This window comes from Copadichromis virginalis, linkage group LG15 (genome assembly GCF_057382275.1).
Source record: "Copadichromis virginalis isolate Kocher_CV1m ecotype Utaka linkage group LG15, C_Virginalis_male_GT1.1, whole genome shotgun sequence".
In the NCBI taxonomy this organism is placed as follows: Eukaryota; Metazoa; Chordata; class Actinopteri; order Cichliformes; family Cichlidae; genus Copadichromis; species Copadichromis virginalis.
The window spans coordinates 9,150,029-9,175,224 of record NC_140632.1 but is presented as its reverse complement, the minus strand read 5'-3'; the positions used below and the strand labels follow the sequence as shown (position 1 = coordinate 9,175,224).

Sequence of the window (25,196 nt, the reverse complement as noted above, 5' to 3'; positions counted from 1 at the left end):
AGCACGCCAGAGGTGAGGGAGTGGCTACCTGCCCCTTCTGCTCGACTAACAGTGCGAGAGGCGAACTGACGTGCCCAGGGCTCTCCGGGAGGAATTGTACTCTCCATAAAGCTTTTATTCTCAGGGAAGTTCAATCAGAATCAGGTAAGACTCAAAGATTAACACGTGTTTATGTTTCTGTGAGCACAGGGGTTTCCAGATACTGCTGAACAAACCATTATGATTAATCCGAGTGTTTGCCATAGGCCCAAATGTACTGTACAAGTTAATAAAAGACTGATTGACCAACATTTATACGATCTCACAAGCATGCAAATCCAGAATTTGTTTTATTCATTTTCATTCTTTAAACTATCCACAAACGTGAGTTTTACAATATTTTCTTTGACTGATAGGAAAGAGAAAAAAATGTGAGGCTTGTGCAAGTGTGTTTTCAGGATAAGCAGCTGAGTGTCACGGCAGATTGTGGAGTCCTAGCTGCTGTTTTTTCACATAGAAAGAAAACTTTGTTCATTATCAAAGCATGTCTGTGCAGGTGAGGAGGCAGCCCGCCGCATTCCAGTGCCTGGGGTCATGACGTTGCAATATGCAGACCCTCAGCACAAATGTGTTTAGCGAGTAAGCCTGCCTGAGTGCCTGCCTGCACTGTGTTTCCACCAGGAACAGAGGTTACACAATAACTGCTGTAGTTTTATCATCTCTACAGGAGAGCAATTAACTTTTTTTTTACTGTCAGATATCAAGAGTAAGATTTGTTTCTAATATATATACACACACATAGTAAAAAAGGTAGGTAAGATAGGTAACATAATGACCGGTGAGAGTTTTCCGATACCAATTCCCAGAAACACCATGTGATGAGACTTGTCCAAGGAATGGATGTTACTGTCAAGTGTGCATGTCATGACAGATTTTGGGAAACACAGTGTCTTCCATATACACAGCTGTCTGGCTGCTGCTGCTGCTTTAGAAAGAAACCCGAGAGGCTGTCAGAGGACGTGCAAAATAGAAAGCCTAACTAATATCAATACTAGATTTTTTTATTTTATAACTTTTCACTTAGGCCCAAATAAATGTCAGTAAAAGTGAAGGATTCAGTCATTTGACTGAAAAACAAAATAACCCTATCAGAGAGTTGCAGAAATTTCAGGAGCGGGCAAATCAACAGCCTGGTACATTCTTAAAAAACAATGAATGCACTGGCCACCTCAGCAACACCAAAAGGCCTGCAAGTCCACAGAAGATGACTAATGTGTGTGATGACAGGATTATTTCCATGGTTAAGACAAACAACTTCACAACATCTAAAGAAGACAAGAACACACTCAGGGAGATAGGTGTATCATTGTCAGTATCTACCATGGAGGCGTCTGCATGAATGTAAATATAGAGAGTTTGCAACAAGGTGCAAACCGACAAGTTATTCAAGGCAGTGAAATGGGATATTCTGCAACGGGCAAGTCAGTCAACCGAGCATGCTTTTCATTTATTAAAAGAAAAGATGACAAGCATCTCTCAGCAGTAATTTAAAACATATGGTCATATCTTTAAATACATGTTTGCTTTAATGCAGGAGTCATTTAGATGGATGCTGAATAGGAAAGTTTACAGCTAAAAGGAGAGGTTGAATGTAGTGAACAAACTTTAAATTACTGCAAATTATACACTTGAAAACTTGAACTTTGTTCAAGAAAGGCAGTGACTAAACTCAAGATCGTGAAATAAAAGCATCAAATATTTCATATGAGGATTGATATCTGGGTGCTGCTCCCTGAGCCTGGTTCTGCTGAACGGTTCTTCCTGTTAAAAGGGAGTTTTTCCTCCCCACTGTCACTAACTGCTCGCTCAGACAGGCTTTTTTGATTGCTGTTTCCCCCCCCCTGTTTTTTTCAGGGTCTTTACTTTGCAGTATAACGTGCCTTGAGTTAACTGTCCCTGTGATTGGTGCAAAATAAATAACACTGAACCGAACAGCAACTACTGATATAATACTTACTAATGAACAATTAATTAAGGACTAAAAACCTACCATTATTTTTTCACAATTATATAAAACAGATCACTTCACAAGCTTGAACAAAGATGTTTAATCCTTAAAACAATGAAGAGAGACTGTTTTTATTTCAAGCAACTAACTGATTAATGAACTTGGAGTTGCAGCTTAAGTGTAACTGGTCTCACTCTGATGGGAGCTTTCCAAATAGAGTAAAGTTTTATATGCAAGCTTAAACTTAGCAAAAAGCCAGGTCATGGAAAAAAGTAAGTTTTCACATAATAAATAAAGGATAAAAAATAATCAAAAGAACCTTACAGTGTGTTAGACATTCCCCAGCTGCGTGTTGGTGGCCATTATTTCTCTGAGACCTACTGCATTGCAGAATCAGTTTAGCGTTTCTGTACACCCTCCCCTGTCCTCTAGGTGCAGCCTTGTTTAAAGTTTCTGCCTTGCCACTCATTTTCTTGTGGAATTTCCTTCTCATTTATCAGCATCCATACGCCCTCCTCAGTTGATGCTGTTTTCATTAGATCCCAGCAGAATAATAGCGGAGACATACAGCAGTAACTCCTCTAGATAATTGTCTGCGGTAATGAATATTTCCACTTATTGTCCCGCTGAGGCCTCTGTTGTGGATGAGTGTTGAAAGAGTTAGTTCACTCCAGCTCGCTCTCAGTTTGTGTTAAAAAAAAAAAACTCCCTGGAGAGAACAGTCGTTACCATAACAACTCAAGTGCCAGCATGACAGTGTGTGAGTGGCAACAACGCGTGTGCCTGGCAAGTGTCACTTTTGTTCACTTATGAACCAAAAAACTAAAAAAAACAGTGTTTTTACAGACAATCAGAAGAAAAGACTTCATGGTTGTCTGTGATTTTGTGATTTTACTTGGGGATTTTTAAAAAGTGTGTGTTTGTGTGTGTGTGTGTTGACTTTTTTTGAGAGCTCATTCTGCCTGACATTACTGTCCTTCTCTAGAATTGGATGGCTCTTTTCCTATAATCAAGAGAGCTCACTGCCATTAAAACACAGGACCTTACTTTGAGGTATCTGAACGTTATTTCTAAATGTATTAATTCATCATTGATATATTAATCTAATCTATCTGATTGTAAAATGAGCAAAGAAAGGCAACAAATCTAACCTGCCATTTTGTGGGAAATTATTTTTGTTAATGATTGAATTGAGACTTGTTTTCTTCATTACTTTCATCACAATAATTCAAAAACCTAAAAAAAGCATAGTTTTTTTTACCATCAGTCTGAAAGTCAGAAGGAAGTAATCTGCAGTTACGTAAGAGGAACTGAAATCATTAAAAAGCGATAAATTGGTCTATCTGAGTGACACAAGTGCTCAGTTGACTATATTTGTGTGTTGTCAGGTTTTTGTTTCTTTTTATTAATTGTGACTCACCGCCAACAAACAAAAGGTTTTTGTTAACGCTCGCCTCTTTCCAGAAATAGTTTGCTTGGCTTTTAAAGCCAGTCTTTATACTTGGTAAGAAGCCCAGTTTAAACAGGGACCTGTCCATGTCTGTGCCTCGTTGTTCCTGATTTGTGTGTTGAAGTGTTAAAAACTAAATCTAGTCTCACACGCTTGCCCAACAGCGTGTTTAAGACCTTACGACAACCAGTGGTCTTGTTTCGATGATTTTTTTTTCTGTCTTGTTGTTGCTGTTGTTGTGGTTGTTGTTGACCCTATGACGTCAAACCCTTCATGGTATACTGTGTAATAAGCCTTATGCAAATATTTTGTCACAAAGGATTTTGCAATGGTGTTTGGCCATTTGTAGCAGTATGTAAGGTTTAGGTTTACTGACAGCAATCAGTGGAATCCACATGTTCAGTCCATGGATGCTTTTTCTTGGAAGTAATTTTAAACTTCACTCTGTCTCCTGGAACCCCTCTTTCAGGCTGCCCACACCCAGGTGATGGTGTAACATGCTGCCTTTGCTTCACACTCCTCTTCTCTTTTTCTTTTCTACACATACACATACACACGCACACACACACATACACTCTTACACACAAACACACCCACTCAGCCCTGCTGGGGAATTCATGGCCTCAGGCTAACAAACACAGTCGAAAAGCAGCAGAAAGCCCTGAAAGAATTAACGCTGCTCGGCTCCCTCACGGACTAACAGCGTGGAGTTTCATTTGTACGGAAACACCTCATGACAGACAGAAGACACTTTTCCGATCGACAGTATTGTGAGGTACGCATGTTGCAGCTAGTTTCTTTTGCTCTGTTTGCTGAGCCTTCAGTTTCTGATTGGTCAGGCAGAATAAGACGGTAAGAGCTTCTGTGCATTTATTTATTTAGTTTTTGTTCACACGGTAATTCCTGCCTTTATCTGTGTCACGTAACCTGTTTGGTCACAGGGTGTACAGCACCCTTGCTTTTCAGAACAGTGAGCAAATTATCGTCTAATTCCAAAAGTGTTTTTATAGCTGTTATTTTATCACAGCCATAAGAACTGTTAAAATCTCAGATCACCAAATGGTCAGTGCAGAATCTCCTGTTGCTCGAATGCATTTAAAAATATTCCTATCTGCTCTTGGAGGATAGATAAATATTCCTACATGAAAAAGAAAGGATTTTATTTTATTTTTATCATTGCATGTGGTTTTAACAAACCATAATTTTAATTCAGGACAGCACAGCGGTGCAGTGTTTGGGACTGATGCCTCACACCAAGAAGGTCTCAGATTTGAATCCGCCGACCGGCTGGTACTTTTCTGTGTGCAGTTTACCTGTTCCTCTTGCTCTCTCAAGGTACACTGTGGATTTCTTCCAGTCCCAAAATGCTTGTTAGGTCAATTGGCGATCCTAGATTAAGGGGGAATATGAGCATGACTGGTTGTCTGTCTTGGTGTGTTAGTCATGTGACAGCTGAAAAAAGCTGCAGTGGCTTCAAAACCATTAAAATTGGTTTAAGAAAAAAACACTAAAAAATGAATTAAGATTTAGTTAAATGTTATGTATATAGTCTATGCCAATCTCGTGAGCAAATCATAGTATGAGACTTAAAGCCCTTACTAGATTTAAACAAACATATATAAAACATTAACAATTATTATGAAGGAGGGGTCTTTATTGATTTTTAGTATTTTGGATTTAGAATGACAGGTCTGTATGCTCAACGTAATGCTGAACCAGGAGGCAGTTAGCATATCTTATCAGTTTTGGTGGTAGGCAGATTTTGAGTCATTGTACCAAACAGAGCATCACTGGTGCTGGGTTTTTGGGTCTGAATCTGACACCTTTGAGTCTGTGCCACCATCTATTCAGCTGAGATGTGTGCTATGCTAAATGTGCTGCAGAAAATGCACATTATAGAGTCTGGCCTGCTGTGTCAGACAACTGCAATATTTCCAAATTACTACAAGTATTTGTGATGTAAAAGGTTTTTACATCTGAAATCAAAAGACAACTTATACGGCAAAACTGATAGTTTTGTGACAGGCCAATATATAGCTCTAAAGGTAAGCTAACTGCCTGCTAGCTATAGCATACTGGACATAAATGAGAAGAAACAGAATTCCTAGAATTTCAAATGACTAAGTTATCCTTTAATAAAACTCAAAGAAGCCAGTTTCTTATACTTAAAAACGACTCAACAGTCGCTCCATTACTGAAGTACTATGTCAGACCTCCTTTTGCCTTCAGAATTGCCTTAATTCTTCATGGTATAGATTCAGCAAAATTCTGGAAATGTTCTTCAGAGATTTTGGTCCATGTTGACAGAATAGCATCACACAGCAGCTACATATATTATTTTTTTGTCTAAAGAGTATACCAATGTATGCATACCAAGCTTATGCATAACCTTGGTATTCATACCAACAGTTGTGTTAAAAACATTGCTACATTCCCCCGGTGAGCTAGTAGTCTCTGCAGTTGGACCGCAAATGGCATTTAACACCAAATTAATAGAAAGTTTAACTACAAAGTTTATAATGACCATAAACACGAGATTAAAAATGTATGTTTGAACAAAGCAACATGAATTATGTTATTCTTTTGCCTGACAGATTTTCTGTGTAGGTTCTCAGTGATCCAGGTCATGGTTAGCCTAAGGACCTTGGAAAGAAAGCAACTGGACCTCTAACTTTCGTGACAGTGTTTCACCTGTCTTACTTTGATATACTCTTTGAACTCTTATCCAAAAGACGGCTCATTCAGCTCTGAAACCAAATGGTCAGGAGCTCCAGGTATTTAAACCCTTAAGAGGGTCCAAGCTCCATAAGAGGGTTGTTGACCCACTATGAATCATGTGCGTCATCACATGAGGCAATGTATGAAAAAACATGTGGGTTATTACCACCAGAGGTTTCACATGAAATCGCTCTGAGACCTCGCCTTACTCTATCACGCGACCTATTGAGGTCACCTGACACAAGATGTGAGTTGGGGTTTTAAGCTTCTGGGAAGTCATTTTAAAACTGCATTGTAGGTGGCTGAGAGGTGTCGTAAGCAACCTCCTCTTTTCAGTCATGGTCGTTCATGGTGGGTTGTGGTGTGTTCCCCACAAGGGGAGCTAGGATGTTGGCAAGGAGCTTGGAAATGTTGTAGGTGGTTGAGTTTATACTGCTAACTAACTTTATACTTCTAAAAATGTCCTCTTAAGGGACTCTCCACTATTTTGGTTTTAGAACTTCCACAGCATGTCTTTTATCCTGTCTTCCTTCTCTCACCCCAACCGGTCGCGCCAGATGGCCACTCCTCCCTGAGCCTGGTTCTTCTGGAGGTTTCTTCCTGTTAAAAGGGAGTTTTTCCTTCCCACTGTCGCCAAAGTGCTTGCTCATAGGGGGTCATATGATTGTTGGATTTTTCTCTGTATGTGTCTACTTTAGAATATAAAGCGCATTGAGGCGACTGTTGTTGTGATTTGGTGCTGTATAAATGGAATTGAATTGAATTCAATTGAATTGAACTGAGGCAGCCTCTTGGATGAAAGGTCAAATGTCTCCACAAAGTCGAAGAAATCCAGTCACTTGGATGAACTGGTAGTTAACAGGTGGCAAAAGGAATGCTGTTAATAGAGAAACAGCGTTTAGTAGCAAAATATTATGGAGATGAAAATGCAAAGAATTCAATATTTCATTGTACATTTTTGTTGCATGTTTGTGAATGGCTGCTCTCAAAACGGTTTGAGAGCAGCGATTAGTTTTACTCCAAAACCTTGCAGGTCCTCACTTGAAATCTGGTTGAGAAAGAATGTAATCTGGATATCTCAGAAAAAATGATATGAATCATAGCAGCCACATGGCAAAAGATCACAGCTTCAAAGTGAAGCATCGCACGACTGTAGTAGTATAATGAAGCAACTCACAGAACAGTGTGTCCTTTTCTTTTGAAGAAATTATTATCACTCAGTTCTTCCAGTTAAACCTTTTGTTTACCCAGATGTCCCATCTAAAATAAAAAAGCACCATGCATATAAAGTATCGTTTTTCTTTTCTCTGTTTAAAGGATGATTTTGATGTGATGATGCCAACCCAGCTTTGACAATGTATGAGGTGATGTCCGGTGACACCCTGTCCTGGAAGGTGCCCAGTCCACGACAAAATGAAACAGAGGCTGGCCCTGAAGAACAATTCTCTGGGGATGGTGGACCTGTCAAAATCCTTAAAGTGTGCTTCAGCACCAACAACAACCTGGGCAAGAATTTCAAGCTGGTGAAATGTGACAACTCCTGGCAAATTAGGGTGAGAATGTAGCCCAGAAAATATGGGGAAGAGAATTTCATTGTCAAAAAAGATGAAAAGGGAAGTGCCAAATCGTGTTTCCGCCACTTAATGTTATAATTTTATCGCTATTACATATTTAAACGAGTTTAAACCAGAAATTTCAATAAATTGAAGGATGACCAAAAATCTTTTCAAAAAGTATTTTTTAAACTTCTTTTTTTCTCCTTCAGGCTATCATTCGTTCAATTCTGGTCAGCGGGCGTTTAGGGCCAAACGTTCAACACGCAGGATGCTATGGCCTCATGCTAAAGCACCTGAAGTCAGAAGAACTTCACTGGCTCCATCCAGACCTGACTGTCGGAGAGGTGGAGAAGCGCTATGAGAGCAATCATCTGGAAGCCGAGTGGAGGTACTGATGGACTATTAGGATATTAATCTTGTAATTAACATATGTACTTTTTGTAAGCTTTATTGTATTGAGTTTTATTTGTAAGCTGATATCTATATTTTCCTTTCGAGCACAGATATGACCTTCGTATCAGATACATTCCTGTGAATTTTGTGGAAAAATTCAAAGATGACAGATCGACCTTTGTGTATTTTTACCAACAGGTAACTGTATTTGTTATCCTGTCATAAAAGCTTCCTGCCTCTATTGTACTTGTTGTTGTTTAACTGATATCCTGTGCATCATTTTAGCAAATCTCGTGTAGAGTGTGTTACTTTAGTTGCTTAAGCCTAGCCAAATTTGCTGCTGCCTTTGCAAGTCGCTTTGCAACCTAACTCTACTAAAGAAGCCTGTTGTCATTGATGACAGATTGGGTTGGTGCTGCAAAGTCAAGTAAAAATCACTCTAGGTGGAAATGGTTTTCTTTTGATTTAAAGAGTCCTGACTGACTTTGTTTGAAGTTCTATTTAGAATTTTATTGTTGGTATTCGCATAAAACTCAAATTTTTGACATGTTATTATAGGTGCGTAGTGATTACATGCAGTATCATGCCAGTAAAGTCAGTGACGGGATGGCATTGCAGCTTGGTTGTTTGGAGATCAGGTGAGTCACTGCATTCCTTACCTCGCTGTGAGTGTGAGGTGACTGAACTGGGTGTATTTACTGTACACTTTCCAATTGTCTCCCTCTTGCAGGCTCTTTCATAACTTAACCCGTGTTGCTGTGCTTTGTATTTAATAGAATGATCAAAAGCTATAGAATACTTAAACTGCTATTTTTATTAATCATTTTGTATCTTTATTCTCACTCTGTTTTCACAGGCGGTTCTACAAAGACATGAATGCAAAAGGTCTTGAAAAGAAATCTAACTTTGAGCTGCTAGAGTAAGTTTTTACTTTCTGTACACTACAAAGAGTTATCGCTCTAATATTACATTAAGGGCTTTTAGATCCAGTTTAACTGGTGTTGTTTAATTACGTTACCCTAAAAGTGACACTTCATGGGTTGTGAACCCTCAGCTTCAAAACATGATTAAAAATGCCTTGAATTAAACTAAAAGACCATTTTTTAAATATTAAATCAGAATCAGAATACCTCATTAATCCCTAGGGAAATTATGTAATACTAAGCAAAAGACAAAGAAAAAACGTCACAGCATGAAGGAAAATCAGGACCAATTCAAACAGGCTGCATACCGGTTGATGCAAGCTCAATATAAAATTTAAATGACATGATGATGATTTAAAAAGCCGATACATTATTATATATTACATTTATTTATTTCTTTGAGACACCCTAAATATGTGTAGCTATTTATTGTTCCTTACCAAAAAGCTTTAACCGAAATTTTTATTTATATTTATTGGCCATTATAAATGCCAGTACCAACAGTTTGACAAACAGCTAACATCAGCAATAGATTGCCTTTCAAGCTCTAGAGTATGTTTTTAATTCTGAATATTCTTCTAAGGTTTTTTGTTTGTTTTACCAATTTAGAAAAGAAGTTGGCCTGGACCTTTTCTTTCCACAGCAACTGATTAACAGCATGAAGGTAAATTTCTCTAAACGTGACTTAGTGTGTCCTACCTAAACAGGCACCCACAATTTATGAGACTTCCTTTGCAAATTAATATTGAGTCACTATTGTGCAAAAGTGCAAGTTTTACCATTTTCAAATCTCTGTGGCTGTGATCCAGCCTAGGCCCCTGCGGAAGATGATTCAGCAAACATTTCAGCAATTTGCAACACTCAAGGAGGATGACTGCATGATCAAGTTTTTTGAGACGCTTAAAGATTTCGTCAGCTACGATGAAGAGGCCTTCCCTTGTGAACTCGTGGTGAGCAGGAACATGATGTTCATCTGGAGCAATGAATCATGTCTTATTCATAAATAACAAAATAGACCTCGTTAAGCTTGTCCAGAACTCCAAGATCTGTAGATTTACTGTTTGAGGTATTAATGTTTCAAATGTTTTTATTTGTGAATAGCAAGGCTGGAGTCTGTCTGTGGAGCTGGTCGTCGGTGGGAGAGGAATTCGCCAACGCACACAGAAGGATTCAGCTGTAAGCGTGATTAAGATTTTGTTAATCTTGCACACAGGTTTAACTTCATAATTTAATCATTGCATTCATTCCTTTTGTGTGGCAGGCTGTGTTTTTAGCTGACTTCAAACAAATTAAGAAAGTACAATGCATATCGCAGAACGATGGCAAGGCTCTCCTAAATCTTGACATAGAGGGCGCGAAGCAAGTAAGTGTAATATTCCTCCCTATAGTTTGAAATATTAGGGAATGTCACTCAATAGCTTCCTTTGTTAGGTACACCTCGTTGGTATTTGATTGGACTGTCTTTTCTCTTCAGCACTCCCTCGAGTCTTTGTGGCACAGATTTGGGAAGGTGCTGGAAACATTGCTCAGAGATTTTGATCCATATTAACATCACAAAGTTAATGCAGATTTGTCGGGTGCACATTCATGATGTGAATCTCGCATTTCACTGCTCTAGTGGATTAAGATCTGAGGCCATTTAGTACAGTGAACTCATTGCTATGTTTAAGAAAGCAGTGAGCTTTGTGACATGTTGTGTTTCATCAGAAGATGGGTACACTGTGGTCAGAAAGGCATGGGCATGGTTAGCAAATGTGTTGGGTGTTGAAACTATGTTCAGCTGGTGCTAGATCAACATGTACCAAGAAAAGTTTCCCCCACACAATTACAGCATCACCAGCAGCATGAACAAGGCAGGATACATTTATGCTTTTATGTGTTTTAGACCGAATTCTGACCCCCACTAAGCAAATGTTGCAGCAACATTAAAGATTCATTAAACAAGTATTTTTTCCTATCTTATGTTGTCCAGTTTTGGTGAGCTTGTGTGAATTGTAGCCTCAGCACATAGTGTGGTCTCCTGCTGTTGTAGCCCATCTGCTTTAAGGTTCGATGTCTTGTGCATTCAACACCTACTTGTGCCGTTCTATCAACTCGAACTCTGGTGATTTCCTTCTGACTTCTAGCGTCAACCAGGCATTTTCGTCCAGAGAACTGCTGCTCATTGGATATTTTCTCTGTTTGGACCACTCTCTGTAAAGTTCAGTGTGTAAAATACTCAGACCAGCACACTGAGCACCAACAGCCATGTTGGTTGGCTGATGAGTTATTGGTATTTTCTAAACTGGCCATTCAGTCTATGTATTTTTGTGACATGCCATTGTGTCCTCATTGATAGCGTCTGACCATCAATGTGGCCACGGTCGCTACGGCTGAGAACATGATTGATCTTATTGACGGGTACTGCCGCTTGGAAAACAACACAGATGAAAGTGTTATCCACCGACCAAATAGAGGTGTGTAAGATTTATCTATTAAATAAAGGGCAACATATTGTTTTTAAAGATTGACCATTGTCTTAAAAGCTGTTTGAAATATATTCTTAAAAGTCAATCTGGATTCTCATTACTACTTCCTATCCTAGATGCCAATGCAAGAACCTCCCTACCTGAAATTCCTACTGGGTAAGTGGCTGTTTTACTGACTTATGCAGTCAGTGCTCTAATTTGAACATTTCTGACTTTGGCTTTCCCCCATTTTGTCTTTTCCTTGGAGCAGCAGAGAGACGAGCTCGCTCAGACACAGTATGGGTGAGCTCAGAATTTTAACAACCTATGCTGTACACTTTTTAATAGTTAAAAACCAAATTCCTTTTAATAGTGACGTTATTATGAAGACAATAAAAATGAGATCTTTTGCATTTTTAGGTTCAGATATCTACTGTGAGATTGATGAAAGGCCAAAATCAGGTTCGGAAAAGTCTATATTCAATTCTGTTACAGGATCATACCTGTGAAAACTCACTTTTTAATGTTCACTGTTACTGTTGCTCTGCAGTTGTGAAATACGGCATCGACCGAAATGACATTGTTCTCGGCCGAATCCTCGGCGAGGGTTTTTTTGGGGAAGTCTACGACGGAGTATACAAAAAAGCTGTAAGTTTAAAGGGTTTAAGCGCGGTGTGTTACAGAGCATCTATAAAATACATGATTGCATTAGAAATAAATGGCAGCACGCAAAGTGAATGTGCAGTAACATGTGTTTAATTGGACAGAATGGTGAAAGAGTTAATGTGGCAGTGAAAACCTGCAAAGACTGTTCACCTGACGTGATGGAAAAATTCATGAGTGAAGCAGGTACGCAGAGAAAAAGATTTCTAAAACAGCTGCTACGTTCACCACAACTGTGCCAGCAGTAACTGACAGAGTTGTCCTGATAAGTTGTGATGTTTGTGTTTGTCAGTAATCATGAAGAACCTCGACCATCCCCACATCGTCAGACTGATTGGAATCATAGAGGAGAATCCCGTGTGGATTGTCATGGAGCTTTATCAGTATGGGGAGGTTAGTCCTCATTTCCTGATTGGTTATAGAAAATATGCATTTAATATATGTTCTTTTTTCTTTTTAAACTAGTGTAGCTTCTGGATGCCACAGCAGATGTCGCACATGTGAATTCCTGACTGATTAAACGCATTATTGACTTTCTTGCAGCTGGGACACTACCTGGTTCAAAACAAAGAAAAGCTGACAAATACAACCTTAGTGCTGTTCAGCCTGCAGATCTGCAAAGCTCTCGTCTACCTCGGAGGGGTTAACATGGTACACAGGTACATTTTTTTCTCTTCTTAATTAAAAAATGAATGCTTTTATTCAACAGAAAGGTTACAGTGTTATAAGCTCTGCCTCCTTTGAGCATAAATGATCATGGTCTGACATAAAAGTAGCACCAGCTTAGGCGGGTATTTCAGATATCCTTGTCCCCAGCATCACTTTCCAGTTCCTCCTGGGGAATCCCGAGGAGTTTCCAGTCCAGGAGGGATTATATATCTCGACTCTCGACAGTCGAGATATATAATCCCTCCTGTGGCTTCTGGGTCTACTCGAGGGTCTGCTTCTAAAATGTAATCCACACTTTCAGCTTAAGAATTACAGCCATTTTTACACATAGTCCTCCATTTCCAGAGGTTCAAGTAGTGACAAGCAGTTTGATGGCCAGGTGAGGCATGCTTCTTTGTTAATTCATGGCAAACAAAGCGGACATAATATCTCAAGTTGATTCAAAGAGTTGGATTTGTATTGTTGGGTTTTCTCCCTCAAGGCATCCTACTCAGTCGCCTTTTGATTGAAAGTGGGTGCCACGCAGGCAACACAGTTGGTCTGCAACTATTTGCAATCGGTCCACCAGCTAAAAAATTGAATGCAGCCTTTTTTCCTAGTTGCAAGGAGAGGAGCCTACCGTCGTATTTTAACTCTAGTGTGACTGAGTGATGAAGTCGTCACATTTTGGAAAAACTTTTTATTTAATCTTAAAACATTGAAATGAGGAAAGTTGTACTGAAACAGCAGAACACCATGTTCCATTGAGTTGTGTCTGCAGACTGTTTAAGTGCACAATTTCAGGTTTTAACATGCATTATTTACATTTCCCCTGAATCTTGCCTACATTATCCACCTGTACCAACATAAATATCAACCTTTCCTCCAATCCTGTCCGCTCACAGAGACATAGCAGTTCGGAATATATTAGTCGCCAGTCCGGACTGTGTGAAGCTTGGAGACTTTGGTCTATCGAGGTACATAGAGGATGAAGAATACTACAAAGGTAAAAGAGACACTCATGAACTAACACAAATGTTTCATGCAATAAACATAAAATATCAGCTAGATTTATAAAATACTTTAACTGTAAACGCTTCTGTTATGTTTTTCCTACATTTTGATCTTGTTCACATTATTGTTTTAAGTCATGTACGTAATAATTTTGACCACAATTTTAGATTAAAGGATCTACACAGTTAAACCACAGTCTGTTATGTCTCCTTGTCAATAGAAAAATAAAAGAATATTTAAAACAAATACACAAATTAATCAACTTATTTGGAAAAATCTTTAAAAACCATGGCTTTGACTATCTTGACTATAATGCAGTGTGCTAATTTCTTTGCAGCATCTGTGACCCGATTACCAATCAAGTGGATGGCCCCAGAATCCATTAATTTCAGGCGTTTTACCTCAGCTAGTGATGTGTGGATGTTTGGTGAGCTTGTTACGCATTTACCTTCAACAGCACGGTGACATTTTGAGGGTTTGGTGCACAAGAGACTAAGAAACACTCACACATAGAAAAAGGTCAGGTTACTGGTTAATAATCAACCGAAACAAGGGCTACACAGTTTTATGACGAGGCAGGGATTATTTAAGATGATATGGCTCTACATTACAGATAACGTGCACACAAACACACATAACAGTGGACTGTTATTCTTCCTTTCTTTGTTTTGCTTTTTTAGCTCAAACACTGATGGTTTACATGGGGGAATTTTAAGCCTCAGAAGGCTCAATATCCCAACCTAACAGCCTTTCATGTGTATTTACTCCTAGTGCTTTTACAAAAGTACTGAAACACTGGCATCCTCTGACCTTTGAGGCCTAAGAGAGTGAGGAATTACCTTTATGATGCCTGACTATTTGATATCATCCCCTAAGGTAAATCAGTTTTTCTAAAACATAAACAAACACAAGGCCCAGGCCTTGTGACCCTGAATAAGCCTGACAAAGACTCCAATCTGGCCCACTGGACGACTTTGGAAAATGTGAAGCTGATAAATTTTAGCCTTTTCCTTCCTACTGATAAAGACCATGACCATTCACACTAAACCAATGCAAATAAGTAATAGAGTTCCTGCTTTTTCATTATATGCTATAAAATTTATGATTTTTACAGCTCGTCCCCGGAAAAAAAAAAGATATATCCTGTTAATTGATTTTAAAAAAGTTACGTTTTCCAATTCCAGGTCAGTCTGTGCAGTTTTCTGTAATTTTCACATTTATCTCTTACAATTTAAGCCCAAAGCAGCCATATAATGACTAAAAACTGATAGGTGCTGTTGAAATTGCACTTCTTTTTCATGATTAAATATATTAGAGATTAAATGTGTAGTTAAATATCTTTACAATGACAGAAAAGGGAGTTTCTCTCATCCGGCCCACTTAAGATCAAACTGGGCTGTATGTGGCCAACAATGTAAAATGAATTTGTTCTGCACTGTGTGTTTTCATGCACTGAATTCAACCATACTTATGATTTCCATTATGAATTTTTAAGCATGAACTAAACACTATTATTGACCCAGATCTGTAATATTTTCTCACAAAATACATCTTATTTAGTTCATGTATTTCTTTTTGCAACAGTGACTGATACAACTGTGGACATAAAGTGGACTGAAGGCTGATATAGCTAAAATAAAGCTATAGGATATGCATTAAAAACATGAGATATATTACCATACCATAATTTATTTATATATCACTTTATTATAGCACTATATTAGGTAGATTCTGACCCAACAGCTGCTTCCTGTCGGAGAGCCATGGATTGTTTTTAAGTACAAGAATGAAATATTCTATTTTACACGGCTTATTGTAAAATAAAGCAAAATAAAGCTTTTTGAGCTTCATCTGGTGGAAAAATAACTTTTTTGAAAACTGCAATTAATGAAAATAATCAAAAACATGAATAATGAATAGTTATAATTATTACTAACTCCATTACCAAGCACCACAATGACTGCTTCAGGTGGCATTTGTTTGTCTTTGTTTGCTATTGTCAATGCGTTTAATTTCATCCTTATTGCCTGATATTTTCTATTTGTAGTCTATTACACAATCTGAAAATGAATAATGAACTGGAGGGTGAACATTCCCAAGCTTATTTTTGTTTCTGTGTTGTTTTCTAGCTGTGTGTATGTGGGAGATAATGAGTGGTGGACAGCAGCCGTTTTTCTGGCTTGAGAACAGAGCTGTGATCAACCAGCTGGAGCAAGGCATCAGACTGCCCAAACCAGATAACTGCCCTCCTGCCCTCTACTCACTCATGACCCGCTGCTGGTCCTACGACCCCAGTGAAAGACCCAGTTTCACTGAGTTGGTTATGAAGATCAGGTAATTCTTTATGCATTATTAAAAGAAGTGATTATGAAGAATACAAATGGATTGAGATCCTTTAATTAAGGCTTGGTCAGTGGGCCCAATCTTTCTCAGTTGAAGTTTGTGATTATCTGCATAAGCAGATATTGGCCTCATAGTGCTATGTTAAAAAAAAGGTTTATTTTACTCATTTCTAGTTTCATATTTCTATTCTTGACTCCACTAGAGAAGTTTTTTTTTTTTTTTAATTTTATATTCTTGTAGCCCATCACTTTAGCCATTAACTGAAGCAATCATTGGCTTCTGATTGGCTACAAGTTTGTAGTAGTCTGAATCTTGAGCAATTGGCTCATAGGGATTACATGATGATGACATCATGATTAATATGAGAATATATCCTGTCTATATACATGTGATGGAAAATAAGGAAAACCATCAACCCTTTACTGTGTAGTTAGGTTCATAATCTGTTAGACAAAGACACCATCATACTTCTGAATTTTCAACAACAGTAAAACTGTTAAAATCCAAAGTTGTTGGATTTTAAATCAGACATAATTATTTCCATGGGTAAAAAAACAACTTTACATCATCTAACCAAGTCAAGAACACTGTTAGGGACGTGGGTGTATCACTGTCCCAGTCAAGAGACGTAGACCTCAGTGGAAATAGACAAGGTGCAAACCACTGGTTACACACATCTGTTTCCATGACTAGAACCACATCATAATCCAAAGCCTCACAACAGCTGTCAAACATGGTGGAGACAATGTTCTGGCATGGGCATCTGTGGTGGCCAGTGGAGCTCAGTCACTAGTGTTTATTAATGATATGACTGTCGATAGAAGAAGCAGGATGAACTGTGAAGTGTACAGACCTCAGATTCAGCCAAATGCTGCAAAACTAATCAGTAGGCAAATGGATTATGACCCAAAGCATATGTTGGGTCTGTGTTTCCACAGGCCCCACTAGTTTAGAGACTTATTCCTCATGAAGAACACAAGACAAAACAGAACATCTTCAACCGGTCTTTAACTCGCTAACGAGGAAAGGCTTTGGTCAGAACCAGGCTATGGAGCTTAATGCTCCTCACCTATCTCTAGCCCAAGTCCTTCAAAGAGTAGCTTCCCTCGCAGCTATTTATTCCCATGATAGTTACAGTTTACACAATACAACACAACACAAGCACCTCCCACCGTAAAACCCCCCCAATGGTTCTAAGATAAGGCACTGTGTGTGTGTGTGTGTGTGTGTGTGTGTGTGTGACCTCCTGCTCACCAGAAGGATCATAAAAGCAGGAAGCTTACAACACAAGAAACAGATCTTCCAGATAGAATGTATCTACAATAAAACCTCAGAGTGGCTGGAGAGGTGGTCAGGATCAGAGGAATCTCTTTGATCCTACTGCTTGAACTAAGACTTTACAAATTTAAGAAACACAGTGACAACATTCAACAATTTGACTTAACAGCATACTACAAAAACAACCCAAGTATTTCTCAAAACAAAAAGATTGGATATATTTTGTCTGTGGCCAAGTCAGTCAAAAGAGCATATTTTCAGTTACTGGAGATAAAAGTGAATACATAGCATCTCAAAGTAGGTTAAATAGCATTTTTTGATGTCCATGGGTTCTAAACTTCAGGCACTGACTGCAAAGGATTTTTACACAGCCCTTAAAAACATTATCTTTAACTTAGATAAAACAGTCCGATTATTTTTGAGTCTCTGAAAATAGAGGACACCGGATGAAATTGGCCGTAATTCTCAAAAGGGTCATGTAAAATCTGTGTAAAACTCTTTGAGTTAAAAGCTGAAAGTCTAGACTTAAATGCCAACTTGATGGTTTGATGTAAAACAATAACTGGGGTGGTGCATAAAAGGAAAATGACAAAAAATGTATCTTTGTCTCGCAAATTATGGACTTAGTTCTAATAATTCACTGGGTTTTCAGAGCTGGCTTGACACAAATAAAGTTGCTACATTATTTAGTGACTAACTGAAACTACACGTTAAGTTTTTGTGAACGCATTACAAAGGCATGATGTAAAATGTGTCTCAAATTTAACAGTGATGTCCACAAGATGGAGAAGGAGCAGGAAGCGGAGAGAGAGAGAGACAGAGTGCGTTCCACCAAATTTTTCGAGTCCAAGTTCAACATTGACCCCCCGCCTAAGGTATAAATTATTTTTAAGTTTACCTACTGCTCAGTCTTAAAATTTGGTTGTAACAAATGACATTTTTATAATCTTTTACATTTCCTGAAGCCTTCAAGAATGAAACCAGCCCGGTTTGGGAACACACTCAGTATTGGTCTGCACATTCAGGTACTTTTAAGCAACCTCTAGACACATCCTTTGAGGTAGCTTTAATTTTTTTCCATATATAAGTGTGTGTCTGTTTGTATCTGTGCAGCTCAATGAGGCTCTGTGTGCCAGCTCACCTGACCTAGCCAGCCCATGTGACTATCAGTCTCCTGTCGACTCCAGCAACACTCTCGCACTACCTGCCAAGTCGCCCCGGCGCCGCAGCATGGGGGTAAGAGACACTAAGCACTTCCTTTAAAGGTTTAGCTGCACAACCTACTAAAGCACTGTATTATACTGTGTCGAACGAGGATACTCATGCGATTGTTTTAGTAACATTGTAATTACACTTCTCCATCGTTGTACTTGTAGGAGAACGAGTTTTTCAGAGTGGAACGCAACACCGAGGAAGACGCCCAGCTCCTGTGGCAGAGGGAGAAACACCAGATACATGAAACGCTCCGCAAGCAGAAAGAGCAGATGATGGAGGATAAAAAGTGGCTGAAAAAGGAGGAGAGACTGCTGGTGGGGAACAGAGCATCCTTTACTTTTGTCAAACCCCTCTCTGTGTCTCTGTCCTCCTCTGGGTCCGAATGCAGTGTAGCTGTGAAGGCTACATGGAATGAGGCACCATTAAATAATACCAACCTACTTGTCCATCCAAAAAGCCCCACTAGTCTTAAATTGAATGTGCCCTTGATAACAGTTCCAAAGAGAGGGTCTATATCTCTGTTGTATGAAATGAACCTGCCTGTTTCTTTTCAGGACCCCATGGGACTAGAAGATACTGCCAATCCAGAGGTAGGTGTGCTCCTGTACAGAGTGTAATTTTAATTACAGGCAGTTTAGTGAATCAGTTTAGTTACAATGGAGACATAATTTTTTTCAGATACCTAAAATACAAACAAAGTAAATTAAATGTAAAGTAAAGTAAATGTTTGGGGTTTTTTTTTTTTACATTGTTGTCAGTCCAGTTGTGACTGTTTGTGATCACTGAAAAATGAGCTTCGTCATAGGTCACACTTCCTGCAGGGATCAGTATAAACCACTATTAGTCAACTTAGTTTAAATCTTTTATTAGATATTTTATTAAATAGACTTCAGGTGCATAAGTTTCTATCTATCATGCCATTGTCTGATGTACGGTGGCCCTGTGAGGCCAAACGGACTGTAAGAAAACACCAGCAATAAGAAAAGTGCTGCAAAACCACACAAAACACCCACGGAAATAGGAAAAACGGAAACGAAAAAACAGATTTCCAAAAGCACAAGGGAAGGTTTTCTGGGGAGACAATAACCCGACAGACCAGTTGCAGAAACCAAAATATGCTAGTGTGTTTTAATCTCATGATTAATGTATGGATTTTTAGGCTAATAATTAGGCTAACACACTTACCGCTCACCTTTTCTTTGCGATAGATCCTCCACTTCTTTTAAGAGTCTCCCAGCACAAATCTTAGCATAGTTTGGTTCCTGCAACTGGTCCGTCGGGTTATTGTCTCCCCAGAAAACCTTCCCTTGTGCGTTTGGAAATCAGTTTTTGCCTATTTATGTTTTCGTGTTTTCTATTTCTGTTTTCTTTTTCCTATTTCTGCTTTTTCTATTTCCGTTGTGTTTTGTGTGCTTTTGCAGCGTTTTTCTTATTGCTGGTGTTTTGCAGTCCATTCTGTTAGGTATGCTGGATTACACAGATGGATTACGTGGCAGAAACACACACGGACGCAAAAAAGTTTGTGATGCAAGCTTTATATACACGAGTGGGGGGAATATTTACAAGGGAAGGGGCTATATACAGTGATGGATAAAAATGTGCCAGGAGATAAACACCGAGGAGATGAGACGGATAACACATTTGGCCTCACAGGGCCACTGTACTAAACTACTATACTACAACTAAAGCTTTACTACATATTTGTCTCACCAAAACTACTATAAAGGTCCAGAGCCGCATAAAATAAACACATGATATACGTTATTACATTTTTAATTATTATATATTTAATATTAATAAAATATTTATATATAAAGTGTTATTATAACCCTAGAAAATAATGTATGTTTGTGTCATTTGACTGTTATTTTCTTTGATGAGGCATCCACATGATATATCCTGCAAAGCCTTTCCCCTTTTTCTTAATTTGAAATATACATTTATGACAGGAAGTGTGTTATTTAAGAGTATTGTCACTTTAATTAAGCATTTAAAGTTTAACAGTATTAAAAGGCTAATTTATCAAGTCTAGATGATGTGCAGTGTTTAACAAATTAATTAGATGACCTGTCATAAAGAAAACATGCAAATATTTTAGAAATCTGTCAAAAAATTGTTAAAGCTGAAAGTGACATTCTATGTGCAAGTTTGAGGCAGCATACTGGACTTCCCTGAGGAGTCAAATTAATCAGGCATAACATTCAACCACTAAAATGAATTTTCCTGTTCATGAATAACTGACATCTTAATCAAAGAATAATAATGTCCCTTTAGAAACGAGCACCTCCCTGCTTTTTATGAAACAGTACATTTAAAAATTAATGGATAACGAGAATCATTTAATTTTAGCATTAAAAATATCAATTTGATTAAACACCTTGTTCACACTGGTGTAATAATCAATACAGAAACACAAAAAATGATTTTGGTAATTACCAATACCGTTAATTTAGGGCAGCAGGGGCATAAACCTAATACTGGGTTTTTAAGCGCTTTTCTCTGCTTAAACTAACCAGCTGATTGGTCTCATATAACTATCAGCAGCATCAATTATTATGATTACTTTTGTGCGTTGTTGTCAATACATAATGCGAGCTGTTGATTAGAAAGTGTAGAATTGTAAAAATTCCTCATCTCGTCCTCATGAGATCCTTCTTTTGTTCTTTTAGCCGGCTAACATCGAGATTGGTAAGCACTCAAAGCAATTCACAGATTCACATCTAAAATGATCTAAAGATGTTCCTTCGCTCCTTATGTATTTGATCTGCTATTTCTCCTCATCTGTCATATTTTTCATCTTTCTGCCATACAGCAGTGCCTGAGAAGCCGCCACGACTCACAGCAAAGGTAAGCAGATTTAGTTTTCTTAAAATTATTTTTAGGCCATAGAAAAACATCATTTAATTTAATAGCTTTGATTTTTGGATGAAAAATTATTCATAATTTGTCCTTTTTTTTGAACGGGCATCGATGCCACTGTTTTATCTAAGTAAGTGTCTTGTGATGTTATTTAGTATTTCAGTTCTTAAAACCTATTTACTCCTTTTTCAGCCTGCGCCCACAGCTGAGCTTGACCGCACAGATGACAAAGTATATCACTGCGTAATGGACTTGGTCAAAGTAGTCGTCCAGCTCAAGAATGACATCGCTGGGCTGCAGCCAGAGCAATGCATTACCCATATCAAGGTACACTGAGACAAATGAACTGCTTTGCACTTCAGTGTTACAGTTTGTTGCTGCTTTAATGCCACATTTTGAAATGCAAAGACAAAGCTCCTGAGTCATTTCTGTATTGATTTCTGCCCACAGTCTGTTGGGATGGCATTAAGAGATTTAATTAGCAGTGTGGATGAGATACTGCCCACGTTACACGGGTCTGTGAGGACTGAGGTACAGTATGACAGCATTATTTTATTATTTCATTTCCTTTCTGTGCATTTTTATCCCTTTAAACACAAACAAAGCAAAAACTATACAACTATCCCTTTAAATCCCGAACCATGAAAAAATTGCCAGAAAATTCAATTTTCTTTTTAAAAATAGTGTTCGGTGAACCTCCTGACATAACAAAGAACATTAAATATGATTTTAAATATATGCATTTTGATTTATATAATATTTGCTACAAAACATTTTTTTCAGTTTATTTCTTGAAACTTTTTACTTTAAAAAAATCGCACTGATGTAGAAGTCACAAAAACTCATCAAATATGATACACTTGCCTTTAAAGTTTACATTTTTGGAGGGGGACACCCAGAATCCATATTTTTGCATCACAAAAGTACTGACGCAACGCCAGATTTCCTCAGCCGAAGAGCTGGCAAAACATAAAACTCAGTCATCAAAGCGCCAATCTAAACGACTGATCCATTGGTCTTCTGTAATATCGCAGATCGAAGGCACCCAGAAGCTGCTGAACCATGACATGGGGGAGCTGATCAGCAAAATGCGGTTGGCTCAGCAGAATGCCATAACCTCTCTAAAGGAGGAGTGTAAGAAACAGATGCTGGCTGCCGCACACACTCTGGCTATGGACAGCAAGAACATGTTGGATGCTGTGGATCAAGCAAGAGTCAGGGCCAATTTAGCAAAGCCGGCTCCCCCCTAAAAGACATTAGATTTTTTTTTTTCAGTTTCACATCAAACTAAATAGGGACTTCTTTTTTTTTTCTTAATATGTGAAAGTCAAAAATAACATTTGTGCATTGTAAAGCATGCATTTTTAGTTGGATCACATCGATCAATCAGTGAAATGAATCCTGCAGCATCACCGGTACTTTGGATAGCCACTGTCACGTTAATGAGAGTTTAGTTTAAATGTGATGCTACATATGGATGCATGTGTATTTTTAGGTAATGCAATAATACAGAAATGTGTCATTTTCCTTTTGCGGTCCCCTTGCATCATGTTTAGGATGTCAGTTATGCTAAATTTTAAATGATAACTGTACCTGTGTGTGATTGGTGAAGTGTTGACTCAGATATTTGCTTTGAAAGTTGTATTTGTAAATATAAAATGTGTTGCATGGGAAATGTTTCATGCAAAAAAGAAAACACATGTGAACAGTTTACTTTTGTCAGTAGTGAAATGTAAATATAGCATCAATGGCGTTTTGTTGTCGTCTTTGGTTGGCTGTATCGCACAAAGTCATGGGAATTAAAATCCACCGACCAGTGAAGGAAGCTCCCAAAAATCATATCCACGACAGATCGACCTGGTTTCACTTAAATCCAACCAAGATTGTAGGATAAGTAGCGAATTTTGTGAACGCTGAAAACTGCCTTTAAAATGACAAACACGACGTGGAGCTTAAGCACAGTTTGGCTGAAGAGTCATTAGGTGATCAAATTACTGCAAATTCTGAGCCATACTCTAGAAGGATGAGTGATTCTAGTGAACTGTAGAGGGAGGAGTGGATGTGTGCCTTGGCTGGATGAGATAAAAATGACCATATTAAAAGGTTAGTTGGCCATTTAAGTGGCATGACTCACACTAAACCAATGAACTAAAGAGCACAGTATTATCCTCACAAAGACCCAGCAATTCATTGTTGTCCTCTGTTAGGGACATGAGTCTGAGACCTCTGCATCAACTACAATTTATGCATCTGAGTCATACTGTAGTGTCAAGAGGACATACTGGGATTTCTATTGGTGGCACATATGTCGGGGTTGGGTTAACAGAGCGCATGGACTTTCTTTTCAAAATGATGGGCATTGCAGCTCCAGATTTATTTAAGGGAGATTAAATGATACGATATATACACACACATATAATTCTTTGATTTAGTTGGATTTCATAATTTTAACACTTTCAAAACAGAACTTTCATTCCCAGTCCTTTGTAGTGGACAGTAGGACTTACCAACTTCCATTTATAAGTGAGACGAAGAGAATTTTACCCAGAATTGTAGACAGGGTCTCAGGCGCATAGCTGTCTGGGGATGAAGTGTAGGAGGGCCAGGTATTAAAGCAGAAAGGTGAAAGTTCAAAGCACCTACCAGCATTCGAGAAGCGTCACTGTCCAGTTTTACATCGCCACAGACTGAGGTTGCCAACCAAAGAAGAATCAACAGATATATTTCAAGACAAAGATTAAACTATTTGGCCACAAAAGCAAGAGGTATTTTTGGAGGCATCAAGGTGAGGCTTTTCAAACCTAACGACACTGCATCAACTGTCAAGCATGGTGGTGGTAGTATCATGCTCTGTAGCTGTTTTGTTGCCAGTGGTACTGGTGTGTTGCACAAAATGGATAGCCAAATGAAGGGGGATTACCTCAAAATTCATTAATCCGCTAGACCAGTGGTTCTTAACCTGGGTTCGATTGAACCCTAGGGGTTCGGTGAGTCAGTCTCAGGGGTTCGGCAGAGCCTCCGCCGTGACATGCATGGCTCATTTTGTGCACCAGTAAAAAACATATCTATGTCTTGAATTTCAAAAAAAATATCATATTTTATTTTTCACTAAAGAGGGGTTCAGTTAATGCGCATATGAAACTGGTGGGGTTCGGTACCTCCAACAAGGTTAAGAACCACTGCGCTAGACGGTTAAACTTGGACACAGTTGAGTGTTTCAGCAAGACTGGTTGTGGAATAGGTAATGCAGGCTAACACTGAGCTTCTGGAATAGCTTTCCCAAAGCCCCAACCTCATCAACTGAAAATTTGTGGATTATGCTTAGAAGCCGCGTCTATGCAAGGAAACCAACCAATTCAAATGGCTTCTGTCGGTTCTGCAAGGAAGAGTGTTCAAGTATTCAGTCACAATTACGCCAGAAACTTGTTGATGGCTATCAAAAGTGTCTGATGTGCAACTCTCTAAGGGACATTTCACCAATTATTAGTGGAAGTGCATATATATTTAAACCTGTATGTATATTTTTGACTGTGGATTAGAGAAAACATGAAATAAATTCAAAGATCTGCACCCAATTCTTGTTTTTTAAAGTCATGAAAGATGTATGCTGTATAACCCCCCCACCCATCCCGGAAGAAGAACAATTAAAAAAAAAAAAAATCATTAGAAGCCAGCATTACCTTGAAATTCATGCCCATGATG

General features: G+C 38.5%; 1 protein-coding gene across 3 annotated transcripts; it reads left to right on the top strand.

Annotated features, from left to right (window-relative positions):
• Positions 1–25,064, top strand: ptk2bb (protein tyrosine kinase 2 beta, b). Of its 3 annotated transcripts, XM_085431740.1 has the most exons (31): positions 3–144; positions 7,473–7,708; positions 7,921–8,099; positions 8,215–8,302; positions 8,663–8,742; positions 8,961–9,023; positions 9,637–9,691; positions 9,837–9,977; positions 10,129–10,203; positions 10,289–10,390; positions 11,366–11,483; positions 11,612–11,651; positions 11,746–11,777; positions 11,895–11,936; positions 12,025–12,122; positions 12,242–12,323; positions 12,430–12,530; positions 12,681–12,796; positions 13,691–13,791; positions 14,137–14,226; positions 15,929–16,133; positions 18,190–18,295; positions 18,386–18,445; positions 18,534–18,656; positions 18,797–18,949; positions 19,190–19,225; positions 21,305–21,323; positions 21,448–21,482; positions 21,687–21,821; positions 21,945–22,025; positions 22,529–25,064. In XM_085431740.1, exons 2-31 carry the CDS (start codon positions 7,511–7,513, stop codon positions 22,742–22,744), a joined length of 2,970 nt encoding a protein of 989 aa, XP_085287866.1. In that variant the 5' UTR covers positions 3–144; positions 7,473–7,510; the 3' UTR covers positions 22,745–25,064. The 3 variants fall into 3 exon arrangements, with proteins under 3 accessions (XP_085287864.1, XP_085287866.1, XP_085287865.1); XM_085431738.1 differs by having other exon boundaries at positions 1–144; positions 18,797–19,225; XM_085431739.1 differs by lacking the exon at positions 3–144 and adding an exon at positions 4,053–4,212 and having other exon boundaries at positions 18,797–19,225.
• Positions 25,065–25,196: the final 132 nt, after the last annotated feature.